General features: G+C 38.3%; 1 protein-coding gene across 2 annotated transcripts in view; it reads right to left on the bottom strand.

Annotated features, from left to right (window-relative positions):
• The window catches only part of BNC2 (basonuclin zinc finger protein 2), a 295002-nt gene that overhangs the window by 105449 nt on the left and 166724 nt on the right, over positions 1-22829 (bottom strand). For both annotated transcript variants that reach the window (XM_070935541.1, XM_070935542.1), the window contains one exon: positions 6993-7228. In XM_070935541.1, coding sequence (XP_070791642.1) covers positions 6993-7228 — 236 coding nt within the window. The remainder of the gene's footprint in view (positions 1-6992; positions 7229-22829) is intronic.

Raw genomic sequence — 22829 nt, 5'->3', positions numbered from 1 at the left:
ACAAATAAGAGACTTTACACTGACCTTCATTCCTTCTTTGGTGAATGGAATTTTGTATAAAGCAGAAATGTAAAGTTATTTATTAATTACTTATTAAATCTATATGTCACCCATCTCACTATCGAAGCAACTCTGGGTGGCTATGTTCCTGTTTTATTAGCTTTTGCTTAAATTTAAGAAAATGTGTATGTGTAAACCTAGTTTTACTAAAATTTAAAGCTCTGCCAATGCTCAAACAACTGAGGATTTTGGGTCTGCTTTGAGAGTTTAATTGAATGAAAAAATAAGCCGATGATAAGTAACTATAATAAATGAACAGTTTGGTGTATGATTTATAGATGTGCAACCTTTGCTCACCGCTTTTAAAAAGAATAAAATATAGCAAACATTCATAATAGTGGAACTTCATTTTTTTTTTTGCACATTTTTCTCTGCAGGCATACACCAATATGATTCTTTTTTTCCCCAAACTGCTCATGAAGAATATTTGAGAACATAAGTAATAACTGCACTTACCTTAGTCACTTACCATATTCCTTCGTTTGCCCAGCAAATCTGCCTGCAAGCCAGCTGCTAACCAAGTTAATATGTGGTAAGCCTTCTATAGCTGTTTTAACTTGCCTCGATAATTATTCTCTTTTTCAACTGAATTAATATTCCACATAGAGTTACTGCATCTAATAATCATTCTGAAGCCTTGAAGGCTACAGCATGATTTAACTTTACCCAGATAAACTGACCTCTAACCTGATGGTGTTTTGTAGAGCTTTGCACTGCTCAGCTGTGTGACTCATGGTTGATAACTTTGCCTTGTAGACATTACCACAAAGCTGAGAGAACAGCTTACTTGTGGATTCATTCCACAGTGCAGTTGTAACTTTTAAAGCATGCTAGAAAAAGGCCCAGGGAAAACCAGCTCCTTACCACTGCATTGTCAATACTGATCTCTTAGAAAAAGACACAGGATGTAAAAGTAACAGTTCAGCTCACATACAGGTACTCCTTGAAGTATGGCCCTGACAGAGCCCAAGATTTCTTTTGCAAAGCAAGACAGTTGTTAAGTGAGGTTTGCATTTAATGACCTTTCTTGCCATTTAATGACCTTTCTTGCCACAGTTGTTCAGTGAATCTATGCAGTTGATAAGTTAGTAACACAGTTGTTAAATGACTCTGGCTTCCCCATTGACTTTGCTCGCCAAAGATGATCACGTGATCCCTGGTCCCTGCAACCGTCATAAATACATGCCAGTTGCCAAGCATCGGAATTTGGATCACATGATCAGCTGGAGAAGCTGCAGTGTGAAAAATAGTCACAAGTCACTTTTTTTCAGTGCCATTGTAACTTTGAACAGTCACCAAATGGATGGTTGTAAGTCACGGACTAGGTGTATTGGGGAACTTTTGGAAGGTTCACGGGTGTGGGATAATGAATTCAAACACCTAAATATTGCTAAAATGGTATAAAATTTTAAGATGTCTTCAAAGTACCATCTTGCCTATTTTTCTTGAAAGAAATTAACTCAGCTACCTCTCTGCAAATCTACCCAGCTCATGCACAGCCATTCTAATAGGTCCGTGATGGCAGACCTATGGCACGCAGAGCCCTCTCTGCGGGCATGCAAGCCATCGCCCAGCTCAGCTCCACTGCGCATGCGTGCGTGCCTCCCACTGGCCAGCTGATTATTGGGTCTATGTTGCACATGCGTGGGGCGCATGCTGGAGATGCAGACACATGCCCAGGATCGCACATGCATGTGCGGGGTGGGGGGTTGTGTGCATATTGGGGGGGGGCCACCCGTGTCCCAGTGTCCCATTTTTGTTCCCAGGAGGCTGTAGAGAGGCCTACTAGGCTCAAAATGGGACGCAGGGGGGTCACATGCTCATGCACAGGGGGAGCACAGGGGGGTCGCGTGCGCATGCGTGGGTGTGTGGAGCGTGGGGGTGGTTGCATGCACATGCACAGGGGGTGGGGGTTCAGGGGGATGTTGCTTACGCATTGCATTACGGGTGTGGGCATGTGTGGGCATTGTTGTGCACGCGCACACGCTCTTTCGGCATATGATGGCAAAAAGGTCAGCCATCACTGTAATAGGTATCTTAAAAATAAAGTATTGGCTTGTTCCTGCAACATTTGCTCAGTACAAGCTTCTTTTTCCACGCAGGAGTTACAGAATATAACCTTGGAGTGTTGAACTTTTCTTCTGGAAAAAAAAAATGGCATTTTTAAAGCCTGTATAAAAACCAAATCCATTTATCAGAATACTAGTTTTTTCTTTCACCTTTTAAGCAACAATTATTCAGGCCCTAAGAATTTATAATGCACAAGCACACATGGCATTGTTTAAGAGAAAAATGTACATCTGTGAGCAGAAGGGATATATTTGAACCTAAAGTGTATGGGAATGCACCTATCTATGTTTTCACACAATGAAAAAAGAGTTACACATAATATTATGTGTAAACAACTGCCAACTGATTAGAGGCTGGAAAGGTTATTAATAAAGTATTCCCTCTAACGTGCTTATTAGTTTTTATGAGATAAGCTCAGCTCATCCAAAACTGAGAGATATAATTGTGGAATTAGGATAAAAACAAAAGGCAAATGTTATTTTGAACAAACCAGTCATTTGATCTTTATGGTGAAGCTAGTACCCTTATTCTAAGATCACAGTCCACTGATTGCAGTTTCACTTTTACTAAAAATAAATAAATAATCCGATTTGGAATACATAAAAGAGTATAGAACAAAAACCAGGCTATGTCAGTCTTAGTAAAATGTCATGGAGTTAAATACACCTCAACATGCTTCTCCAACAGATCAAAAGTGTGCTTTCTGAAGAAGTGGGACCTATCCCTCTATATTATATTTTGGAGATATGCATTTAAAGCTATTGTTAGCGAGCTATGTACTTGAGTTTCTAATCTCCCTTCATCCAGTGAACTAGCAACTTGGCATATTACATACAACATCACCAGAACATTGCTCCTTCTCTTAATTTGTCTTTCTAAATATAAATTGATCAGAAACATTTTCTTTAAACAAAAAAAGGCTTCCTAACTTATAACAAATTCTGGTCTGCTTCTTATACAGGAGCAACAAATCAAACACTTATATCAACATCTAATAATAGACCATGGATTAGGAATCAACAAATAGCAATGAGAAGGCTCTTCAGCAAACTATAACACTGGGGCAAACAGACTTCACCAATAATCCTTATGAGTAAATAAAGTTTCTCTCAAGTTGAACTTGATCCCTGGTGGGGTTTTGGGGTTTTTTTTTGGCAATAGCAGTGAAGTGGCTTACCATTTATTCCTTCAGGATGTTTTTCCAATTTCTCTAGTTTTCATGTCAAAATTACAATCCTGATATTTTTCTGGTGATCCCCCATCTAAGAATGTGTGCATGTGCATCTTTATTTATTGGGCCTATATCCTATTCTAATCACAGATGACTCTAAGTGGCATACATGGCCAATAAAGTAGTTAAAAACAAAATATATAGTAAAATGCCATCAGCATTGCTAATAATGCTGTCCCCTGCAACACTCTTCTTTGTAGAAAGGACTAAGAAGAGTATCTCAAACCCCAGATGCATGCTTGAGAAGCTAAGGTTAAATTGCTGTTTGGAAACCCAGAAGTCAATGTAGAATCCGAACTTCCATTCTAGAGAACGTAAATTATTCTACAACTGACAGTCCTCAGCAAGAGACCTGGAGAGATTCTTCCAAATCTTAATGATGGGCAGAAACCATACATATATTCAAACCTTAAGCCATGTGGGACAGTAACATTAACAACCAACACTTTGAATTGCGTCTGGAAACAAACTGGTAACTAGAACCCATAACTTTCTGAATTGGCAGACGTTTCTGGGTGGTTTTCATGGCAGCCCAATGAAAAGTAGTCCACCTATGAGATGATAGGCATGTGGAACAGTGATCAGACTCCTGGTCCATCAGTTGCAACAAGATGGAACGTACAAAGGTTCTCCTAGCTTCAGTTGCTACCTTTGAGCAGAAGCTGTCGATACAGGAGGACCCACAGATTATGAACTGATTCTGCCTGGGAAGCATGACCTTATTCAGAATTAAAAATATACTAATCAAGTCTGCCCATGGTCAAATTTTTTTAGATCAATCAAGAGCACCTCCTCCACTAATTCCTTCTTGGTAGTGTTCCTGTTTTATACATAGCTTTCGTGTAAACAGGAATAGAAGTCATTGAATGAGAAACTACAGAAACCTCCATACTTGAGTAGCAGAAGTTTAAACAATATATTACTGCTCTTTTTAAAAAAGATATGAGAAGAGAAGAGAAGAGAAGAGAAGAGAAGAGAAGAGAAGAGAAGAGAAGAGAAGAGAAGAGAAGAGAAGAGAAGAGAAAAGAAGGGAAGAGAAGAGAATTTCTTATTGGCCAAGTGTGATTGGACACACAAGGAATTTGTCTTGGTGCATATGCTCTCAATGTTCATAAAAGAAAAGATACGTTCATCTTATTGAAGACATCTAGTCATTATCAGTTCAAACATAACCCTAAACCGTAGCTAATGAAGTCGTCTTATTTTCAGTAAAACACATAGACTGCATTCCAATGATGCACCCTTAGGTAATTGTAGTTGGGATGTGAATGTGCCAGAGGTTTGTTTTTGGAGTTTAGGCTTGCAAATATAGCTTGTTTATAAATTTCCGTGTCATCCTATGGCTTATTTCGGCCAGAATAAGCTAGAAAAAGGACCAATGTTTTATTTTAATCTTTTTCTGGATTATTCTGCTTAGAAGTAACTACTGCACTCTATTTGGATGACAAGGTAACTTAAAAATAAGCCAAGGACACTTGTAGCTAAAACATAGTTGGCCAAATTGTTCAAACTGAACCAGTTTAAAGCTCAGGCTACAGACTAAACTGCAGATAATCTAAAACAGAAGTTTTCAATCTCTACCACGTACATGTATTACGGCAAAGCATGCAAGCTTAGAGAGATGCTTATTTCTGAAACATTAAACCATGGTTTTACATTACCTCCAAACACAGTGATTATTTAAACACAGGATGTTATTGTTTTTGCAATCACTATGTTCTGTTTAAAAATATAATATGCAATTATAGATAATAATTTGATTATTTTGCTTTCCTTTGAGCATCCAGTTTTATATGTGAGTACCTGAAGTTAATTTCAAAAATGCCAATTCACAATTTGGCTAAAGTTGGTGTTTTTCCATTTAGTGTACAATATTGCGGGATTTTAACAATGTAGGCTTATGCATACCTAATCAGAAGACCAGTGAGACTTTCAGGTAACTATGTACACAAATGCATCCTAAATCTTTTTTGCATACTTTATAAATGAGGGCAATCAGTTTCCAGCCATCACATTTATGTTTAAAGCATAAGTAACCAGGACATTCAAATGGAATACAATTGTGGCATAATCCATATCTCAGACAATAGCCAATAAATGTTGTTCATTACTTTCCCTGATGTAGAAGTAAACTATTCTGAAAATCCTATAGTTAAAAATGAATAATCTTCATAAATGGATTTATCATAAGGACAGTGTTTAGCTAATTCTATCCTTTTTGATTTACTGTTTTAAATAATATTTATTTTCAGTTCAAGTGGGAGGTCTAGGAATAGTACTAATTTCAGAATGAAACATTGAAATCCTAAAAGTGCTTGTAAGTCATATAACTCTTGCTATGCAGTAAAAATGTACAAGAGAAATGTTTTGGCGAACTTTTAAAACTACAGGTAGTTCCCGACCAGGGGTGGGTTCTAAAATTTTTTACTACCGGTTCTGTGGGCGTGGCTTATTTTGTAGGCATGGTTTGATGGTCACGTGACAATTCTTTAGGATTTAGCAGAGGTACTGGTCTACCAGGCTTTTAACTGCTTGCACAGCCATACCGGTCTACCCATTTGTTTTTGGAGCGTTCCGGTCTACCTATTTGTTTTTGGAGCGCACTGGTCTACAGTGCGCTCCAAAAGGCACCACACTGCCTTTTACCGCTGATCAGCTGTAGGGTGGCCCTTTGAAGCGCCACGGCAAGAGTTTAAACAGTTTTTTTCCTTCTAGCCGATCAGCTGGGACTCGGGAGGCAGCGAATAGATTGGGGGCGGGGCCAGGCAGAGGTGGTATTTACCAGTTCTCTGAACTACTCAAAATTTCCACTACCGGTTCACAAGAACCGGGGAGAACTGGTAGCAACCCACCACTGTTCCCAACTTACAACAGTTCATTTAGTGACCATTCAAAGTTACAACAGCACTGAAAAAAGTGAGTTATGACTATTTTTCACACTTACAACTGTTATAGCATCCCTATGGACAAGTGATCAAAATTCAAACACTTGGCAACTGGCTCATATTTATAACGATCCTTGGGTCATGCAATCAACTTTTGTGATCTTCTGACAAGCAAAGTCAACGGAAGCCAGATTCACTTAATAACCATGAATGAAGACGAATATATGTGTGTCAGGATAAAGCTACAGGATTCAATCTGGGTCAGTCATTGGGACCAGAGGTTTAATCTTCTGAGCTTTCAGACTTGTGATGGAGCCCATCTGCTAGAGAGAAGCTCCCTGAAAATGGGCTCCAACGTAAGTCCGAAAGCTCGGAAGACAAAACCTCTGGTCCAGGTGACTGACCCAGATTGGATCCTGCAATTTAATAATCATGTTACTAACTTACAAGCTAAAGTGATTCAGTTAACAGCCGTAGCAAGAAAAGTCTTAAAATGGGGCAAAATTCACTTTAACTATTGTCTCACTTAGCAACAGAAAGGTTGGACTTGATTATGCTCGTAAGTCGAGGGCTACCTGTATTCAGGAAAAAACCACATTTTGGAAACATTGTTTCTCCTCAATTCCAGTAACATACAACATATCTAATACATTATAAGGGAGACACTGAACAAAGAAATCATGCCTCTCTTGTTCTGTTTTTTTAAATCCTGGGGCTATCTACCTGTTTGTGAACAGGGTTCCTACCTGAAGGATGTAACCCCGAACATAGTCGCGAAGAGTCCAGCCCAAACCGTGAAGGATGTGCAGTACTTCTTCCTGTTTCAATACGCTGAACAGTCGATCAAGCAGAATCTTCAGTCTCACAGGCACAGCCTGAGTACCGTATAGCATCAAGCTGCTGATGTCGAACACAACGTTGGATTGCACAATCTCCACTTGAGTTGGATGGTACAAATGCTGAGTGCTAAGCTTGTCCAAAGCTGAAAGAAGGAATAAAGACAGAGAATGGTGAAATAAGGACAGTACATTAAATTGAATCTATTATTATTAAGATTAAGATATTTAATATTAATATTTATTATTAAGATATTATTATTAAGATTATTAAGGTAAGAGCCGTGGTGGCGCAGTGGTTAGAATGCAGTACTGCAGGCTAATTCTGCTGACTGCTGGCTGCCTGCAATTTGGCAGTTTGAATCTCACCAGGCTCAAGGTTGACTCAGCCTTCCATCCTTCCGAGGTGGGTAAAATGAGCACCCAGGTTGTTGTGGGCAATAGGCTGACTCTGTAATCCGCTTAGAGAGGGCTGTAAAAGCACTGTGAAGCAGTATATAAGTCTAAGTGCTATTGCTAAGTACTATTAAACTGTACTGTTCAGACTACAATTGTAGGTTACATTAAAAGAGCATATTACACTATAATAACTGACGATATGACGCACAAAATACACATTTAAGCACACTGAAAGCAAATATCTGACTAATAACAATGCTGTTAATCTCTCAACAGACTGAATTGTACAATAGATATTTTCCCTCTTTCGCCTGTATTAAGGATAAAACTATTTAGAGAAACAGATACCAAATTTATACACCCAATTATCTACCACACATAACAGAACTCTGTTATTCTATTACACACTTGTATATGTGCGGTAGATAATTGGTAGTTAATTTATATAAATTTAGTATCTCTTTCTCTAAATAGCTTTATTCTTAACATGGGCAGAAGAGGGAAAATATCTATTTGTTCAATGTACTCAGTTGAGAGATAGAAATGAAATGAAAAAATGAAAATAACGTCGGCTTTTAACTTTCACTTAAAATTTTGCTGTTTGAAAAATACATTTTTAATACATACGTGCAAGCTCATTGATACACAAAGACTTCACCCAATAATCTCTCTGGCTTCCCTTCCCCCCTTTTCATTCAAATAACTTCAAAATCAGTTCAACTGTTTCTTGTTTTTTATTCTGAAAGACTCAAGAATCCTTCATGAAATGTAACATTTAACAAAATGGACTTCTTTATTATACTCCCTTTTTATTTTTTTAAAAAATGCAATTTTGTCAGCTTTAAACATTTTCTTGCAGGGAGTCCTCTTCCTCCTTATGCACTTTGGTATCTTCTTTGCTGGTTCTCACTGGAGAGCTCATGTACTCTTGATAAATTGCTTTCTTCTATCCCAGCATAAATGCCCTTATCATTTCCCTACTGGCTACATTCAGCACACATAACCCCTGGGACACTTTGTCAAAGAAAACTGGTTTCCTCATATTTCATTTCTTGCTCCTGATTTGTCTGATCTTTCCTATTTTAGCAGTTTAGTCAACCTTGAATAAATAGGTTTTTAAAAATTAATTTAAAGTTCACAAAAGATAAGGGATTGGCAAGCTTGGGGACTGAAGTCCTCTGTCTCTTCACAGAGCATTCACTCTGCAGAAATATGAAAGGAGATATCAATACACATACCATTAATTGTTTGATTTACTTCAATTTAAAACTCCTCCGTCACTAACAGTCAAAGAAAGCACTGTGTTTTCCGTGTAATTATAACTATAACTCGTTATAAACAGTTTGATCACCTGATTAAAAAACCCCAAGAACTGTCTCTCCTTCTCTCCTCTCTTCAGTCAATCCTCCAACTGTAAGTACCATATTCATTTTTCAGTTTATTTTAACTCATCACAATGACATCGCTGTGATCTATGAGCCATGGTGGCACAGTGGTTACAATGCAGTATTGCAATGAAATTCTGCTGACTGCCAGCAGTTCAATTCTCACCAGCTCAGGATTGACTCAGCCTTCCATCCTTCCGAGGTTGGTAAAATGAGGACCCATAAACTGCTCTGTAAAATTGCTTCGAGAGGGCTCTAAGGCATTATGAAGTGGTGTATAAGTCTAAGTGCTATTGCTATTGCTATCCACCTGTACCTTGAAAGTAGTGAACGATATAAATATGACTGTGCAGCAAAAGCTAAATTTTTCAGAAGATAATATTCTTTTGATTACATGTCTAGCATAGATAATTTGACAGCTGGACGATGCAAATGGATTTTCCATGCCCTTATTGTGGCTTAGAGTGATAGTACTGCAGCATTGAAAAGATAACTGTAGGGCACCATTTTCTCAATGGATTGTAGATCTGGTCATGCTTGCTACATACAAGCAGATTGCCTATATATGTAGGCTTTATATGGATAGGTATGATGAAATATGGGACTCATTTATACAAAATAGAGTAAGTTATAAAAAGCACCACATTATATAAGTGTAAGTCTCTCTCTCTCTCTCTCTCCCTCCCTCCCTCCCTCTCTGTAGAATGTTTGCATTAGGTAGTTATACAGAGAAATATAACTGTTTACATGCCTCAGCTTACAAGCACAATTGACCCCAACATTTCTATTGCTAAACAAAAAACCAGTTGTTAAGTGAGTTTTGATCCCTTTTATGATCTTTTTTTGCCACAGGGTTTAAATGAATAACTACGGTTGTTAAGTTACAAACACAGTTGTTAAGTGAATCTGGGTTCCCCATTGACTTTCCCCATTCCGCCATTCTCGGAGGTTGCAAAAGCAGATCACCTGACCTCGGGACACTGCAATGGTCATAAATATGAACCAATTGCCAAGCGTCCAAATTTTGATCATGTGACTATGGGGATGCTACAATGGTAGTAAATGTGAAAAACAGCCATATCCCTTTTTCAGTGCCGTTGTAACTTCTATCACTAAACGAATAGTTGTAAGTCAAAGACTACCTGTATCGTTCTAACAACATATTTTTTATTTTTTTCGGTTGTCGGTTATTTTTTTAAAGCACTTGTTATGTATTTTTAACAACGTATGTATCTTTGTGCTTTGTTTTGTTCTTTTGCTATTATTTAAAGTATTTCTATGTCCCTTACTTACATGTCTTTCTCTAGGCCCTGCATGACACTAAACAGCAAAATCAATCACTGCCAGAGTTTTCATCTGCACAAAATTAGAGATCACGAAGTAGATTGCATTTCTCTCTTCTCGGCCCTTCTTGATATTCAGATTACCATGACAGCAGCATTCAAGGAACCCCAGAAAATCACCCTCCTAAAGCATCTGAAATTTATTGCTACCCTGGAATAACCTCTTGTGTTTGTGTTCCTAGGGATCAGTGATGGATTTCACTTACCTTTGCTACCGGTCCGCATGCACAGAGCGTATTTGATGACGCCTGGGCAAGTGGCCGGAGCCTCCTGCTGCCTCTACTACCGGTTCGCCCGAAGTGAGGTGAACCGGTAGCAACCCACCACTGCTAGGGATGCTGTTGTAACTGGATCCCTGGTGCTGATGGAGTGGTGGGACATTTACCTCTGCCCTCCCAAAAAATTTTCCTGCCTATAACTATTATCCCATTCACAATGAGAAAATGAGGGACAAGTGATGAACCTGAACCGCAGAACTTCACAAAATGTTCTTTTATTTCTGAAAATGCAGCTAGTTCTCAGTTAACTATCGCAATTGGTACCAGCAACTCCATCGCTAAGCAACATGATTGCAAAGTGAAAAAAATTACATGATTGTACCAATTCATGACAGCAGATCCAACAGTTTTAATTGGGGTCATTAAACTTGATGTCATGTGATTATGACTTGCGACTTCCTGCTGCCTTCCCCATTGAGTTTGTTTGCTGGAAGTTGGCAGTGAAGAGTCGGAAATAGTGACCAGGTGACCTTGGGGCACTGTGACTATTAAAATTGCATGCTGGTTGCCAAGCACCCATATTGTGACTATAGGGACAGTGTGATAGCTGTAACTTTGAGAACTGGTTGTAAGCCTTCTTGTTCAGTGCCATCAGTACTTCAAATGGTTCCTGAATGTGTGGCCACTATTTGCAACCACTTGTACATATCATAACGTGTCAAATTTAGTATTCTGAAGTATAAATTGCCAACTTTTGCAACACTATTATAGAGGCAATATAGATAAAGCAACATATATTCTTTAATGATAGAAGGTAGGGGGGATAGTAAAATACTTTGGATAATCTGTAAACAGAAACCACTTAAACTCTCAAATGAGCAGAACAAAGAGGTTGCTCAAGGTCATAATTATATGTAATTTCTCCCAAATAATATTCAATTAATTCACACTAAGGGTTTGGAATAAGAAAAACCACCGCACTGCCTACTGGACTATATGGAAGTCTTATAGGATATTCTTAATTTTTTCAGTTTGATGATTGTGATGTATTAAGCTAGCTCATGCAATACATTTCAGTTTTTTTTCCCCCCATTGGAAAGATGCCAGAAGTAATGTCATATTTTCCTTTGGAAATGTTTCTAAGGTTCTTTAAAAGCTTCACCTTCATAGTCCCAAGAGAGCCTCTAGAGTACGTTTCACACAGGACATCAAACCTTTGTCTTGAGTACATGAATGATATATAAGAGCATTGTGTTTTTTTCCAAAGGTGAAGAGATTTGCTTGTTTCAATTGACCTCTGGATTTTCCTGAATGGAACACTTCATTATTACAAATATTTTCCCACATTGTACTTTGATGTTGCCACTCTGTTTTCTTGTCTTTCTAATGGATTGCTTGATATGCTCATAGATTATCCATGCTGGACTAAAATAAATACAGTATTACTATTTGTATGCTTTATTTTGAGAACAGAATTTGTGCAATCTTAGTATAATTCTTTTAAGAAGAGAGAAGCTGATAGCTACCAAGTAATTGTAGTTTAATCAAGAAGGGATAAATCGGGAAATGGTAATTCAACCAATTCTTAACCTTCTAGATGGACACCCAAATTTTGGAGGTGGATAAGGATTTGCATATCTGTAGAACTGGTAACAATAATAAATAATTTATTACATTTATATTTTGTCCAACTCCCAATGATTCATTAATTAATTAAGACTAATGAGTCAAGTTCAGAAATCCTACCCTTTCAATCTCCCCTCCCAAAATAATACTGTTATAGATTTTATAACCATAGATTTTCCTACTTGTTCACAAGAGGGGAAAAAAATCAAAGCTAATAGAAAATAGATATACTTTTTCAAATGGAATGTTTTATTACACCCATGTAATAAATACTGTACATGTATATTTATTCTAAAAAGTCCCAGCATGGCCTTGCTAAAATGCAGATCTACAGAGGATTTTCTTCTATGCTTTCTTTCAAATAATGTTTATCTAATCAGAAAATGTCTAATGTCCTTGTCTGATTTTTGTGGAAGGAGTCTCCATATTGAGTGTACAAAGGAAGTATTTTTAAAATAAAAAAAGTTTAAATGTTTCATATTTCCCTCTCTCCCCGAAAGAATGATCCTCTGTTTGTGTCATCTTGCATGATCACTTGACCATTGCTTATCAAATTATTACTCTTTGAAAGAAAATATCAGTGGGATAATCCTTATACTACTAAATAGATGCAATTGTGGAAGGAAAGGGAAGGGAAGGGAGAGGGAAGGGGAGGGATTAAAGTGCCACCTGAAAAATGTTAAGTGAACTCTCCCATACCCCTCCCCCTCCCATGAATTCTAGAATCTGTTCTTCCTTGTCTAAATGAGGAGTAAACTAAAGAGACATAAAAAGTTTAAAAGAGCACTAATATCCAACACACCTATCCCAAGGAAAAAATGGCCATTTGTAAACAAATATATATATTTGTTATTTGTTATATAAATATAAAATTTGTTATTTGTTTATATGAAGCATTTAACTATTTTGTTACAAGAGTTTGTAGTGGTTTTTCTTTGTGACACAATTTAATAGGTTGTTTGTGATATACAAAGTCACAGTGGTGAAATGTAAAATTTGTTACTACTGGCGTGACTTGGTGGGGGGAGGGTAATGTGACTGAGTGGGCGTGGCCAACTTTTTTTTTTTTAATTTTCAAAAGCATTTTTTCTACAACCTTAAGAGGTTGCAGAAAAAAATGCTTTTAGAAGCCTCTGACGATCAGGCAACTCAGCTGGGATCGCCAGAGGCTTTTAAAGGCATTTTTTTTTCTACAACCTCTTCAGCTGAAGAGGTTGTAGAAAAAAAACGCTTTTAGAAGCCTCTAACGATCACAGCTGAGCCACGCGATCATCAGAGGCTTTTTTAAAAAAAACTTTTAAAAGCATTTTTTCGGCCGAAGAGGTTGTAGAAAAAATGCTTTTAAAAGTAAAAAAAAAAAAAGCTTCTGATGACCGCGCGGCTCAGCTGGGCATGGGGGAGGGGACAGGATGTTTGCTACCAGTTCTCCGAACCCCTCACCGCCATCGCTACTGGATCGGGCGATTCAGTCTGAACCAGGAGCATTTCGCCCCTGCAAAGTCCTACATAGTGTGAAAGTTGAATATTTAAAATACTAGATATCCTGTATTAACCAGTGGTGAAATCTAAATTTTTTTACTAATGGTTCTGTAGGCGTGGCTTGGTGGGTGTGGTATGGCTTGGTGGGCGTAGCTTGGTGGGCGTGGCAGGGGAAGGATACTGCAAAATCTCCATTCCCACCCCACTCTGGGGCCAGCCAGAGGTGGTATTTTCCCGTTTTCCAAACTATTCAAAATTTCCACTGCCGGTTCTCCGAACTGCTCAAAATTTCCACCACCGGTTCTCCGAACTGCTCAAAATTTCCACCACCGGTTCTCCGAACTGCTCAAAATTTCCACCACCGGTTCTCCAGAACCTGTCAGAACCTGCTGGATTTCAGCCCTGGTATTAATTTATCAGAAGATGCTTTGTTTGAGAGAACACAAAAAGAAATTTTATTTTGATGTTGCTCCTAGATTCTGAATATTTTTGTTTTTTATTTTGGCATTAAAATGAACTTTACAGCTGAAGCAGATTAAAAATGGTGCTTATCAGTAATACTTGCCAGATGCATTTAAAGATACTTTGAATTTTCTCTTTACGTGTTATAAAAAGTCCCATAAACAGCTATCTATACTGTGTCACTATATCAACAATGATAAATTTAAATTTCAGAAGGTACTTAATTTTTTTATAGCATCTCATATTAGCCAGCTCAGCATCCTAGAAATCTTTGTGTAGTTTCTTTTCTTTGCTCTTGAGATATTTTGCCATTCAGGGTTTGTGTGCTGTGAAGTGCTATGAACATAGAACCATATATCCAAATCACTAATCTGCCAAATTCCTTAAAACACCACAGGTACAGATCTGCCTCAATCATATTAAGGCACCTGCCCTCTGAAGTTCTCCTAACATCTGGATGGCTCCCATCCTGCTGGTATTTTCAGCAACCATAAACACTTTGAGTCAGGATGGTTAGTGTGCCCCTAAGGGGATGTTAGATCTTGGTGGGATGTTTTGGGGTTTTCCTTTTTTTTTTTACTGAGTCTAGTTCTGTTGTTCGTTTTTGTTAAATAGTTTTTATATTGCTGTGGTGTACTGTGAGCTATTCAGAGTTATTTAGAATTGTACAGCTTCAAATCAAATCAAAAAAGAAAGGTGATAGACAGAGGTAATGAAGTAACTCCAACAGATTATAAAATAATATTCAAATGTGATTATTGGACATGTAAATCTTTGGAATAAGATGTAAGTGAACATATTTGTTTATTAGGCTTGAAATTAAGCTACCTTGGCTGGTTTGGACTTTTCAGTTACTATACAACACACTGATTTTAACACTGCTGAAGGAAAGAAGGTAAGGGAAATAGCTGTTTTTCTATGTATATTTTATTGGGGTTACGAGATCTTGGATGTTTCAAAGGAAACTAAATTCACACCCTGCATTAAACTAATGGCAAGTGGTTACTCAATTTATCAAGTGCCAGAAAGCACAACACTAGTTTCTATTTCACATGTTTCTTAAACTTACCTGTGGATATACAAGACCCCTTGTATAACTACTGCACACTGACTTTTAATAGGTACCACAAAGTCTGAGCATATATTGAATTATAGCCCATATATTGAATTATGGCCCAAGTTTAGTCCAAAAATATAATGTGATTCTTGAGACAAGTTGTGGTTGATCATGAAAGTTAGCATTGAGAGGCACATGGTGGAACCCAGTGAAACCTGAAATTGCACCCAAAATTCAGTAACAATTATCCAATCTAATCCAATCTGGGATGCTGTTTTAATTTACACTGTATCCCATGGCTACAACATTTTTATGTAGCAGATGAGCAAGGAATAAAAATAAGAATATTCCCTTGTCTGACTTCCCCCAACACTGAGATTTTTACATCAGTGGCTAAAGGATTTATTCTACTATAGAGCCATCTATAGAAGACTTGGTTCCAACAATATTTGTTAACACTTAGCACTTAGACTTATATACCGCTTCACAGTGCTTTACAGCCCTCTCTAAGCGGTTTACAGAGTCAGCATATTGCCCCCAACAATTTGGGTCCTTATTTTACCTACCTTGGAAGGATGGAAGGCTAAGTCAACCTTGAGCCTGGTAAGATTCGATCTGCCAAATTGCAGGCAGCTAGCAGGCAGCAGAAGTAGCCTGCAATACTGCACTCTGACCACTGCGCCATCGTGGCTCATAGTTCCAGAGAAGACATGAAAAGACTTTAATTGGTTCACTCATTTTATAGACAGACAACTGCTACAATTAACAGTGAAATGAACATATGATCTGAAATATAATCACTCTAGATTTTGAGAAACCTTTGTGAAAAATGTTCTCAGTGGTGGCATCTCGTAGAATAATTCCTTCTTTTTATTACCACCACCACAGCTCATTGGCTTGTTTCCATCCTCCACGTTAAATGCTGAAGATAAACGGACAATGCCAATGAAATGTGCAAATCCAACTTCTAGTCTTGCTGTGCAGGGATCAGTCTGGTGAAGAGGCTGCTGACCGGCAGTTGTGCAAAACTAATGGAGCAAGGCCAAGGGTTCAAGGGAGATACAAGTGATCCCCTGTTGGATGTGGGACCTGATAGGTGGTTTAGGTTGCCAGATGATTAACTGACTGAATGCAAAAGCAAAGAATATTACTGATATTTTGACAACTTGCGAGTAACCATAATAAATGTTTTCAAAATACACCAGGATGTGTTTATAATTGGTTCTTGAGAGTATTATAGGTTTACTGATGACACTGCCTCATTCTAAGTCTCTTTCTTAGCTCCTGGTGGATACAATGAAGAGTTGCCTCTTCTTGCACTTATTAAAAATGTAGCAAAAATAAGAATAAAGAAATATTAAATACAGAAACATCACATTTTTTTAAAGATCTTCTCATTTTCAGTTTGTGCAATACATGAACAATGTTTTCAATTTCCTTCATATTTCAAGAGCAAAATCACTTGGAGCAGGTTGCAAGATTTGGGTTTGGATAATCTAGAGTAAAGAAGGACTGGGGAGGACATGATAGGAGTATTCCAGTATTTGAGAGGTTACCACAAAGAGGAGGGAGTCAATTTATCTTCCAAGGCACCGGAGGGCAGGACAGAAACAATGGATGGAAACTAATCAAGGAGAGAAGCAACCTGGAACTAAGGAAAAACTCCCTAACAGTGAGGACAATTAACCAATGGAAAAGTTTGCCTTCAGAAGTTGTGGGTGCTTCATCACTGGAGGTTTTTAAGAAGAGATTGGACAGTCACTTGTCTGAAATGGCATAGGGCAGTGATGGCGAACCTTTTCATCACCGTGCAGTGCGTGCCATAGCCCCAGAAACTCAAAAACCAGCTGGTCTTCTGGTTTCCGGCACACGCATGCACGCCAGCCAACTGGTCTTTGCATGTACTGGAGCCCGAGTGCCGGAAACCCGAAGACTAGGTGTCGGTGCATACATGAGCACTGGCCAGCACTGGTCTTTGGGTTTCCGGGGCTCCAGTACATGCAAAGATCAGCTGCGCACCGGAAACCAGAAGAACAGCTGGCGACAGCGAGCGTGCCCACAGAGAGGGCTCTGTGTGCCTCCTCTGGCACGCATACCATAGGTTTGCCATCATGCGCATAGGGTCTCGTGCTTTAGCAGAGAGTTGGACTAGAAGAGTGTGAAGGTCCCTTTTAGCTCTATTATGATTGATTGGACCTAGAAATTTTGGAAAACCTGTTCAGTAGAAATCTAATGGAACATTAAGCTATGGCTGTACTACAAAAGGATTTCTCTTACTTCTTCTCTTCTGCAATATTATCCAGGTTAATCAGTTCCTTGTTACATAAACTTTCTACTTTTTTTTAATTTTAAGGTTAGCATTACCATTTCTGTGGCAAAATGTTGTGTTGCTTCAATTAACAGACTGTTTCCCCTGGTTTTTATATGAATACATTGATTTCTTCTGGATCATAATAAAGATACGTTGCTATGTATAGTTTGCTCAAATGTAGCCCAAAAAAATATATGCATGAACAGTCATTTGAACCCTGCAAAAATTACCAAACACCTGTCTGGAAGTTCCTAGTTGTTTGTTTAGGTAAACTAGAAAGAGCCCCACTCATAAATCTACTGAATTTACACAAAACAGAAAAGATTATTTGAAAACTGTAAATAAAGCTTTCATTAATTTCTATTTGTATGATCTGATTCCAAAAGTAAAAAAAAAAATTAGACGGCTACTGATTTATGTAGCCGAAAGCAGAACCACGGTTCGTTCACATATGATGCTTGCTCCTGCATTTTTTCATCCCTCTGTAAAACTTTGAACTTCATCCAGGTTTGACACACTGCCTCTTCAGTTAATAACTATCAAGTTTCCCTTGTCTCCTGTCTACTTTTCTTTGAGGCAATTGCGCACTCAGCACCCCGAGATAATAACACACATCTATGAGATAAAAGCAGTGGCATTAATGTAATTGTCTGCCTCTTTCTCTTTAGCCTAATCTTTTTTTCTTTTCAGTTTTGACTGTCTGTGTGACACCTGTTTTTGTCTCCTCTGATCCTACGACAGGTTTTCCGCTGACAAGGTTTTTGCCTGACAGAGATTCTGCCAGACAAGAACATAATAAAATATGAAGAACTGCTTGTCAATGTTTCTGCCAATGAACACATGAAATAACCAAAAAGGAATACCCTAGGTGTGTTTCTTTGCTTTCTTTTTTCTAAGGGGACCTAAAATGGCCATTGGCTTGTTGGGAAAATAGACTTTCTCATCAATATCTCCAAGCTAAGGACCTTTCCTTCTTTTTTCTTTTCTTTCCTTTCCTTTCCTTTCCCTTCCCTATGTCTTTCTTTCTTTCTTTCTTTCTTTCTTTCTTTCTTTCTTTCTTTCTCTTCCTTCCTTCCTTTCTCTTTGCCATCTTTATTAAAATTATTATGGATGGATGGATGGATGGGTGGATGGATGGAAGGAAAGAAGGAAGGAAGGAAGGAACGAATGAAAGAACGAAGGAATGAAGGAAGAACTTAATTTTCCTTAAAATGTTGGCATGTGGAATGATTCAAGTGGTAGAATTATGAAATATACAAAACTTAAAAAGCTGATGCTATAACTACACCCTGATAGCTGCTTTTTGAACACAAGCTTTCTGCACAGAATTTATGTTTATTTGTTGTACTTGCATGCTTCCTGTCTCTTAATTGCTCAGGTGATTTACGGAAATAGTGATAAAATATCAGAAATACAATTAAAGCAAATATTAAATATTTTAAGAAGGTAAAATACAATTTAAAACAATAAAAAGACCTAGATAAACAATTATGTTTTAAGCTCCCTCCTAAATTGCAACAGAAATGGTGCTTGAATCAACTCCACGAATATGGGCCCCATCACAAATAAAGCATAATTAAACACGAATGTTAAACACAGCCATACCAATACTCACAGAAGATTCTCACTAGTCTTTAGAGTAAGTAACTAATTTGAATTGAGTTCAGAAAAAAACCAGCAACCTGTAAAATTGCTTGAATACAGGAATTATGTCAGAGCATTGGAAGCATCATTCAGAAACCATACGGCATATTTTAAGTCACTGTTCAACAATTAGATATATCTATTAATTTTACTAATTGTTTTCCATTTACCATGGAATCAGTGCATGTTGCTAAAGATGCAAACATCTTTTACTTTTATGGTCTCATTATATATTCTAACAATGAAAGCAAGTATTTTCTAGTTTGGGTTGAGTTTCTGTTGCAACCATACAATATTTTTCTACGTGACTGACTCTAGCCAGCATTTATAAGTAAATAATTCTTGTTACAATCATAACTTAAATACTAACCACATTTTTCCTCTTCTTTGTATCTGTGTTTTTCTTGAATTTTTTACCATCTTTCCTGACAAAGAGCTCTTGGAAAGACTGTTTAAATCTTTCACCAGAAAATTAATATATTGTTTTAATATATTAATTTTCCAGATCAAGATAAATATTCACTTCCCTAGGCTTTGTGATAAAATTTATTCAACAGATGTTTTTTCTTCAATTAATACTCTTTGCAGGACTTCAGTTATCCCATTCTTCTTTCAATTGTTTTCAGAAAAAGCTGTAACTGCAGTTCTTGATGACCGTATCTTTTCTTTTATGTACACTGAGAGCATATGCACCAAAGACAAATTTCTTGTGTGTCCAATCACACTTGGCCAATAAAAAATTCTATTCTATTCTATTCTAGTTCTTGACTTACAACAATTCATTTAGTGACTATTTGAAGCTACAATGGCACTGAAAAAAGTGACTTATGATCATTTTTCACATTTATGACCATTGCAGCATCCCCATGGTCAGAGGATCAAAATTCAGACACTTGACAACTGGTTCATAATTATGACGGTTGCGGAGTCCCAGGATTATGTGATTCCCTTTCACAACCTTCTGACAAGCAAAGACAATGGAGAAGCCAGATTCACTTAACAACCAAAACTCACTTAACAAATGTCTCACTTAGCGACATGAATTTTGGGCTCAATTGTGGTTGTAAGTCGAGGACTACCTGTCCTTGGCCTCCCTCTACATTTCCAGGCTTCTGCAGAGCAGCAAAGAATGAATCTTCATCACTATAGCCAAGAAATCTGTTTTAATAACAACAGCCATCATCATCCAATGAAAGAAATTCCAAAATTCTTGGTAGAAGTAGATGATATGGTGTATTTTTTTTTTAAAAAAAATCAAAGCTACCAGTTTTTGCCACATGAAAATATCAAAGCAGACCTCACTTCTCAAGGATAACGCATATAGTATGTCCAATTGAATCTGTTTCTCCCCCCCATTACTGATAGTCTTCAACTTATGACCACAATGGAGCCCAAAATTTATGTTGCTAAGCAAAACATTTCTTAAGTGAGTTTTACCCCATTTTACAACCTATCTTGCCACTGTTGTTAAATGAATCAGTGCAGTTGTTAAGTTAGTAACACCGTTGTTAAGTGAATCTGGCTCGCCCTTTGACTTTGCTTGCCACAAGGTCTCAAAAGGGGATCACAGGATCACAGGAAACTGCAACCATCAGGAATACAAATCAGTTGCCAAGCATGTGAATTTTGATCATGTGACCATGCAATGGTCGTAAGTATGAAAAACGGCCATAAGTCACTCCTTTCGGTGCCTTGTAACTTTAAACTCTAACAGTAATCCTAACCCTAAAGAACTGTTGTAAGTCGAGGACTACCAGTACTACAGTAGAATGGGGGTCCCCCAAACCAATGGTGAGTTGCCCCCGGTTCGCACCAGTTCTATAGAACCGGTAGTAAAACCGGCGGAACGCTCCACCCACTGACCCCGATGTCATCAGAACGCTTCTGCGCATGCTTCTGCGCAGGCGCGCAGCCCCGTTTTAAACCATTAGTAAAGGTAAGTAGAACCCACCCCTGCCCCAAAACCTGAGTCACAGCCCACTACGGGGCCTTGTACCGTTCAGAACCAGGCCACAGAAATGGCATGAGCAGTAGGCAAGTGCATGCCCGCATACTCCATTTACCCAAGCAGCGGGCAGACATGCCTATCATTTTCACAAACAGAGCTGTGCATGCGTGCTTTCTCACCACCAGCATGGGACTATCCCAGTGGTGGGTTCCTCCCGGTTTGGTCCAGTTCGGCCGAGCCAGTAGCGGTGATGATATGATGTCACCGAACCAGTTCTCCCCCCTCGCCCTCCCACCCCCCACGTTATTCTTACCTTTTATTTGGTCCCACCCCCAATCTATTGCTGCCTCCTGAGTCCCAGCTGATGACTAGAGGGAAAAAAACTGTTTAAACTCTTGCCGCGGGGCTTCAAAGGGCCGTCCTACAGCTGATCAGTGTTAAAAGCAAACAAATGAGTCAGGTCGTAAGTGCAAGGACTGGTCGTAAGTGTGAGGACCTTCCAGAAATGACTCTGACCAGCTAGCCACGCCCACCTAGTCACATGACCTCCAAGCCACACCCACAGAACCGGTAGTAAAAAAAATTTAAAACCCACCCCTGGACTATCCCCTCTTCCCTCTCCCCCACCAGGCCGCCAATGGAAAGATTGGGGAACTCTGCATTAGAAGACAACTCTGAAATCACCCTCTCCCCCCCACTTATCTGTGGGTGAACTTTACTGCTTGTGAATGGTAATGTTCTCTTTAACAGAAAAGCCCACCAAAACTACAAAATTCAAAATGCAGCCCTTCTGAAATAGAAGTAATGCTGATTTCCTTTGTCCATGCTGCTCGAGTATGCAGCATACTTACAACCTGTTCTATCCAGTGCGCGCTGCTGGATAAATCAATAATGATTTCAAGCATTCCAATTAGGAGAATATAAGTTAATTAAGGTAGTTTTACAAGCACCTCCTCATAACTGACACTCGTCATGCTATTATAAAGTCCGTACAATATGCCAATAGTCAGGTCATGATTATCCTTTTTAATCACCCTTCCTTTGTGCCCTGCAACGAAACAGGACACTTGTGAGTGATTGTCATAAACTTCATCTACTGTGACCGTTTCACATTTCAGCTCCAGATTAAATATACTCCAGCAAATTTGAGTGCAGTCAATTAGACTGTAATTAGAGAAATCTTTAGCATTGTTAAGGGTACAATCCAGAGTACATTTCCTATTTCTGAAGGCCAAACGGGAATAGGATAATTAAGAAACCTTAAGGAGTCTGTTCAGCTAAACCTGGAATATATTCTTTAGCAAAAAATATTACACATGTAGCCGAGCCTTTTCCCACCTTCTATCCAGCAGTTTTCAGCTCCAAATACCAAAATGCAAAGGAAAAGTTATTCAAACCAGTATATCCTCAGAAGGGAATGTGACATTTTTATTCTTGTAATCAAGTATTTCTGCTTTAATTTAACGGTGTTACATTTCAGCCCAGTGGTGGAGCTTATTTCACTTTTAACACTTTCAATTTGTATTCTGTTTAACCTGGTGAACTTTACTTAATTAAGATGTTGCTATAAACAATTAAACCTCCTGTAGGATCATTAGAGAGATATAAAACTTTATGATGTAATAAAGCGCAATAAAATAATAGTCACAGCACTTCATGTGTAGCATAAGGTGCTCTTAGAGGGAAATAGGGTGTTTTCTTTGTCTAAAATGGGAAGATTTTTTAAAGCACGTGATACGATTGTAGCTACTTGTTGCCTGCAAAGAGGCAACCAAAATACTTGGTTTGAAATTTTGCATCATAAATAATTTAAAGTAGAGAAAAGTATTTCTAAACAGACAGTTCTCAGTGTTGGAAATAGAAAAGGCATTGTGA

This window comes from Pituophis catenifer, unplaced genomic scaffold (assembly GCF_029215685.1).
Source record: "Pituophis catenifer annectens isolate HBS135680 unplaced genomic scaffold, rPitCat1.0.hap2 SCAF_2, whole genome shotgun sequence".
NCBI lineage: Eukaryota > Metazoa > Chordata > Lepidosauria > Squamata > Colubridae > Pituophis > Pituophis catenifer.
This window is presented reverse-complemented; position numbering and strand designations above follow the sequence as displayed.